Source organism: Lucilia cuprina, chromosome 6 (genome assembly GCF_022045245.1).
Source record: "Lucilia cuprina isolate Lc7/37 chromosome 6, ASM2204524v1, whole genome shotgun sequence".
Lineage (NCBI taxonomy): Eukaryota > Metazoa > Arthropoda > Insecta > Diptera > Calliphoridae > Lucilia > Lucilia cuprina.
Window position 1 is genome coordinate 48,732,143 of NC_060954.1, and position 5,036 is coordinate 48,737,178.

Consider the following 5,036-nt stretch of genomic DNA (forward strand, 5'->3'; position numbering starts at 1 on the left):
AACTTACTAACTTACTAACTTACTAACTTACTAACTTACTAACTTACTAACTTACTAACTTACTAACTTACTAACTTACTAACTTACTAACTTACTAACTTGCTAACTAACTAACTAACTAACTTACTAACTTACTAACTTACTAACTTACTAACTTACTAACTTACTAACTTGCTAACTAACTAACTAACTAACTAACTAACTTACTAACTAACTAACTAACTAACTAACTAACTAACTAACTAACTAACTAACTAACTAACTAACTAACTAACCAACTAATTTACCAACTAACCAACTAACTTACCAACTTGCTTACTAACTAACTAACTAACTAACTAACGAACTAACCAACTAACTTACTAACTAACCAACAAACTTACTAACTAACCAACTAACCAACTAACCAACTAACTTACTAACTTACTAACTTGCTAACTAACTAACTAACTTACTAACTAACTAACTAACTTACTTACTAACTTTCTAACTAACTAACTAACTAACCAACTTACTTACTAACTAACTAACCAACATACTTACTAACTTGCTAACTAACCAACTTACTTACTAACTTGCTAAGTAACTAACTAACTATCTGGACGACCTAGTTAAAATTATCGATTAGAAAAAGCTGAAGAGCTCACAAATATTATTTACTCCTTCAGATTGTTTGGTGTTGAAAATGGACAATATTCACCTATGTTTTAACCTAATAACCCTCATACAAGTGGCCTCCTCGTAATACAGTTTAGAAAGACATACCTGTTTTAAAAGTTCAAAAAATAAGTTTCATATGACCCAAAATCTAGCTGAACGGTTCATAATTGACCCAACCATCCATATATGGTCCTCTCTTTCAGAAAATGCCATTAAAAATTGAGTAAGGCAATAATATTTGACATAGATAAGTTCCTTTACTTATGTAAAAAAAATCTCTTCTAAATTTAGTGTGGATCGAGTTTAGTTTATGGACCATGTATGTATTTTTCAAGAAAATTTTCCATGTCATAAAGTACTTTTCCCCACCCTTTATGTTGGTGTTTATTTTTTTTTAGTTGATTTAAAAACTACTTTCTTGATATTAATGTAGGATTTCAATTATACAACCTATTTAATATTCATAAATCAATAGCCCACTATTAACAAATTAACGTTTAGCCTTTTAAACCTAAAAACCACTTGATTGGCAATTTTTTTACCTTTTCATATTTTCATTATTATATTAACCCAATTATTTTTCCACTCGCCAGCAATAAAATATTTATAACATTTTATTTTTTTTTCTATTATTAGGGTCAACTTAGTATAGAAATGACAAAAGGCAAATCAACAACATGTTGTTGCAACAATTCGTTAAAAGTTCAAGTAATAGAAAGAGTACAAAAACTAGAATTCAAATATTATTTGTGGTCTTTTGAACAAAACCAAACAATTGAAACTTGAACATTGTTTGTATTTTGTATCTGTATTTTTCAAAAAATAAATTTATTGACTTTTGACCTTAAATAATGCAGAAGTCATAATAAATGAATTGTAATAGAATGACGAAACAATTTGATAAATATGCACTTTTTACTACAATGCATAATAAAATGCTTATTTGTCAGGACTATTATATACCGACTGCATGACATAGCAATAGTTTTATAATGTTAAAATCTAAATTTAATTTTAGACAAAAATATTTTTTTTTAATAACGAAAAATTGTACCTAATATTTAACATGGTGAAGTTAATTAAAAGTCGAGTTTATTACTTATACTTTTCTGATTCCGAAAATAACTTTCAATTTTAATTACACTAAACTATAGACATACAATTTAAGCGTTTTGTCAATCAATCATTTTTGTAGGTAATAATTATAATACAATAACCCATTAATCATTATTAATTTTAATAGATATTATTTTTATATGTTTTCGTGCAAAAACTCATTAAAAATTTTGCAATATTAATTTATTAACAGGAAGGAAAATATTTACATCATTATATTTATTTTTCTTGCGTTTATTATTACTAATTTATTGATTTATTAAACAAGTCGTCAAATACTTATGAAGAAATAATAAAAGTCGTAAATTCTTATTAGACGTAATAAAAAATGGTAATAAAATTTATTAACTTCTTTTATAAAATGCTAAGTGTTTTGGCATGAGTTTTAGAAGCTAATTTGACATACATATTTATAAAAAAAAAGAAATTACCTGTTTAAGAGAAATTTCAACTATTTTTGCAGCAGTTAAAAGAAAATGCATTCTAAAACCAGCAAGAAATCATAATAGGACGAGGCTGACCATTAAGTACTTTACACCTGTTACAAAACTAAAATGTGTTTTAGTTTATATAATAAAGCATTCAAGTTCAATTGTACCTTGCCTAAGATATATTTATTATTGAATAAAATTGTATACATTTAAAATAAAGGGACGCTTTTTATAGGGGCTAGGATCAAATGAGGCCCTATAATTATAAAACTCATGAGGGTTATTAAGACTAGTATAGAACTTGGTTTTGCAGCTTTTTGTAGAGATACGAGTATATTAAACATAATTTTGAAATTAAAAGCCCTATTCGGAGAGTTCAGTTGTATGAGGCCTAGGTAAAAAAATGCACCGATCTTAAACATTTTCAATACGTTTCGTCCCTGAAACAATAAAAGATAATGTACAGAATTTTTTTTAATACACATCATTTGCTTACAAGGTTTACATGGGAGACGGAAGGACGGACAGACCGACTGACTATAGACTAGACTATTAGTCTAGTCTATAGTCTAGTCTATAGTCTAGTCTATAGTCTAGACTATAGTCTAGTCTATAGTCTAGTCTATAGTCTAGACTATAGTCTAGTCTATAGTCTGGTCTAGTCTATAGTCTTCTTCTATAATCTAATCTTTAATCTTGTCCAGTCTATAGTCTTGTCTATAGTCTAGTCTATAGTCTAGCGTGCCTATTGGCTTGTGTATAGTCCTGAAATTAAGTTTAAAAACAAATCAAATGCCTTATTTTTATATAATCCTCATTTTTAACATACTGACTGGTGTAGGGTATCATATGGTAGGCTACTCCCGACTATACATTCATACTTGTTATACCCTTCACTTTCGTGAGAAGGGTATATATAAGTTTGTCATTCCGTTTGTAATTTCTATAATATAATTTATATATATTCTGGATCCTTATAGATAGCGGAGTCGATTAAGCCATGTCCGTCTGTCTGTCTGTTCGCCTGTCTGTCTGTCTGTCTGTTAAAATCAGTTTTTAGAGGACCCCAGATATCGGCGAGATCCAAATCTTCAATAATTATGTTAGACATGCTTTCGAGAAGATCGCTATTCAAAATCTGCAAAATAACCGAGATGTGAGCAAAAATCCGAGACAACTTCTGAAAATTTTATCAAAAAATGTCATATTTTTTCATGCTAAAAACTCACGTCAATTGCAAACTTAGGTTTTTGTTTGAAGACAAAATATACAACTCTTTGTTTAGAAAACATGTTTTTGCAAATTAAAGCATTTAAAAAAGTTTACAATTGTTTCATTTTTAATAAAAACAATTATACCAGTCTTCAACATATTTTTCCAGATATTTCTATAAATAAAGTTGTTGCTTTTTCCAAAAAATTATAATTAACTATTAATTCATTCTTAGTAGATCAGTTGTAAATTAAAATGAAATTATTTCAGCATTTATGTCTAATTCTGCTTGCATTGGTGACTGGCGGTTCGTCTCAAAGATGTAGAAATAGTCCACGTAAGATTGTTTCTTTTTTTATTTAAAGTAATTTTCAAATCATTTCATTATTTACTTTCTAGGTGTCTCCATCTGTACTGGTCCACGTAATATCGGTCGTATCTGTCGTGGTTGTTTACCCAGTAACATGTGGTATTATGATGGTAGGCAATGTCGTGAAATGCGCTTTTTGGGTGCTGGTGGGAATAGTAATCGTTGGTGTACGAGGGCTATATGTGAGCAGAGATGCCGTCGTTAAATGTTCTAAATATGTATTCTGATTGAAAATTTATGGGAAAATAAGGAACTACAAAAAATTTTAAATTTTAATGAAACCCCACAATTCAAGTGGAAATTGTCAATGTCTGACTAGTTTCTCCGAAATTTTGTGTCAATTAATAAAGTTTATTTTTTGTATTTATTATAAATCAATAAAATATTTTTTGCTAACGTCACGTGGAGAAATTAAGGTGTTTCAAGAGCACTATTTTATATTTTTTTAAGTTTTATGGATTCTATATCAGATTACTATGTGACTCTTTTTATTATAGTCGAACTCGCCAGCAAAAACTTTCATTACCAGGTAAGGAGTTAGGATGTCAAAAATTTACTTACATAGTAGTATTTAATGTTATTAATTTAACCTGCACTTACAAGTAATTAGAAATATTAGTTTAAAAATATTTGTGTAACACATTATAAGTATTATATTTGTATAACACATTATAAGTAAGACGTTATAAAAGTACTTCTGTGTAATCAAAACGAAATATTAGTCATAGCAAAGTATGTTAATATGTAAGTGATTACTATCAGATCAGATCGGTTTCATTACTTTTCTGATGTTTAAAAATGTATTTGAATGATACTATTATGTTTTCAAAAAAAAAAATTGCTTTAAACTTAATAAAGCAACAACCCTAATGTTCAGTAAATTGTATTTAGAACGTGTCATTATTGAAATGTACAGTTTTTTTTTCTGTTCTAATTGCTTTTTCGTTTTAGAAAACAATATGAATGTTTGTGTCATTTGGAAAACTAAATAATTAAGGTTTTAGTTTTTATTTAATACCAATTTGTTATTGGTTGTATGACAATTTAAAAATATGTATAGTTTTATTTCAATTTTATTTTATTGTTCGACAATATTTGATATAAGTAATTACTAAAATATTGCACAAAATAATAGAGTTTAAAAATAGTTTATGTAATAGATTAAAGAAATAAAAATTAAGAATAATAATATAGTCTAGTCTATAGTCTAGTCTATAGTCTAGTCTATAGTCTAGTCTATAGTCTAG

The 5,036-nt window shown here is 27.6% G+C and overlaps 2 protein-coding genes across 2 annotated transcripts in view; one reads left to right on the top strand and one right to left on the bottom strand.

Annotated features, from left to right (window-relative positions):
• LOC111676035 (serine-rich adhesin for platelets) overlaps positions 1-5,036 on the bottom strand; it is a 321,746-nt gene that overhangs the window by 280,187 nt on the left and 36,523 nt on the right. The gene's annotated exons all lie outside the window — the stretch shown is intronic.
• Positions 3,627-4,086, top strand: LOC124420520 (male accessory gland serine protease inhibitor-like). Its single transcript, XM_046953546.1, has 2 exons — positions 3,627-3,756; positions 3,819-4,086. The coding sequence occupies exons 1-2, from the start codon at positions 3,675-3,677 to the stop codon at positions 3,992-3,994; spliced, it is 258 nt and encodes an 85-aa protein (XP_046809502.1). The 5' UTR covers positions 3,627-3,674; the 3' UTR covers positions 3,995-4,086.

Coding starts and splice junctions, on each gene's coding strand:
- LOC124420520 (XM_046953546.1), top strand. CDS start 3,675: ATGAAATTATTTCAGCATTTATGTCTAATTCTGCTTGCATTGGTGACT. Junction 3,757..3,818: donor AAGATGTAGAAATAGTCCAC/GTAAGATTGTTT, acceptor TTTACTTTCTAG/GTGTCTCCATCTGTACTGGT.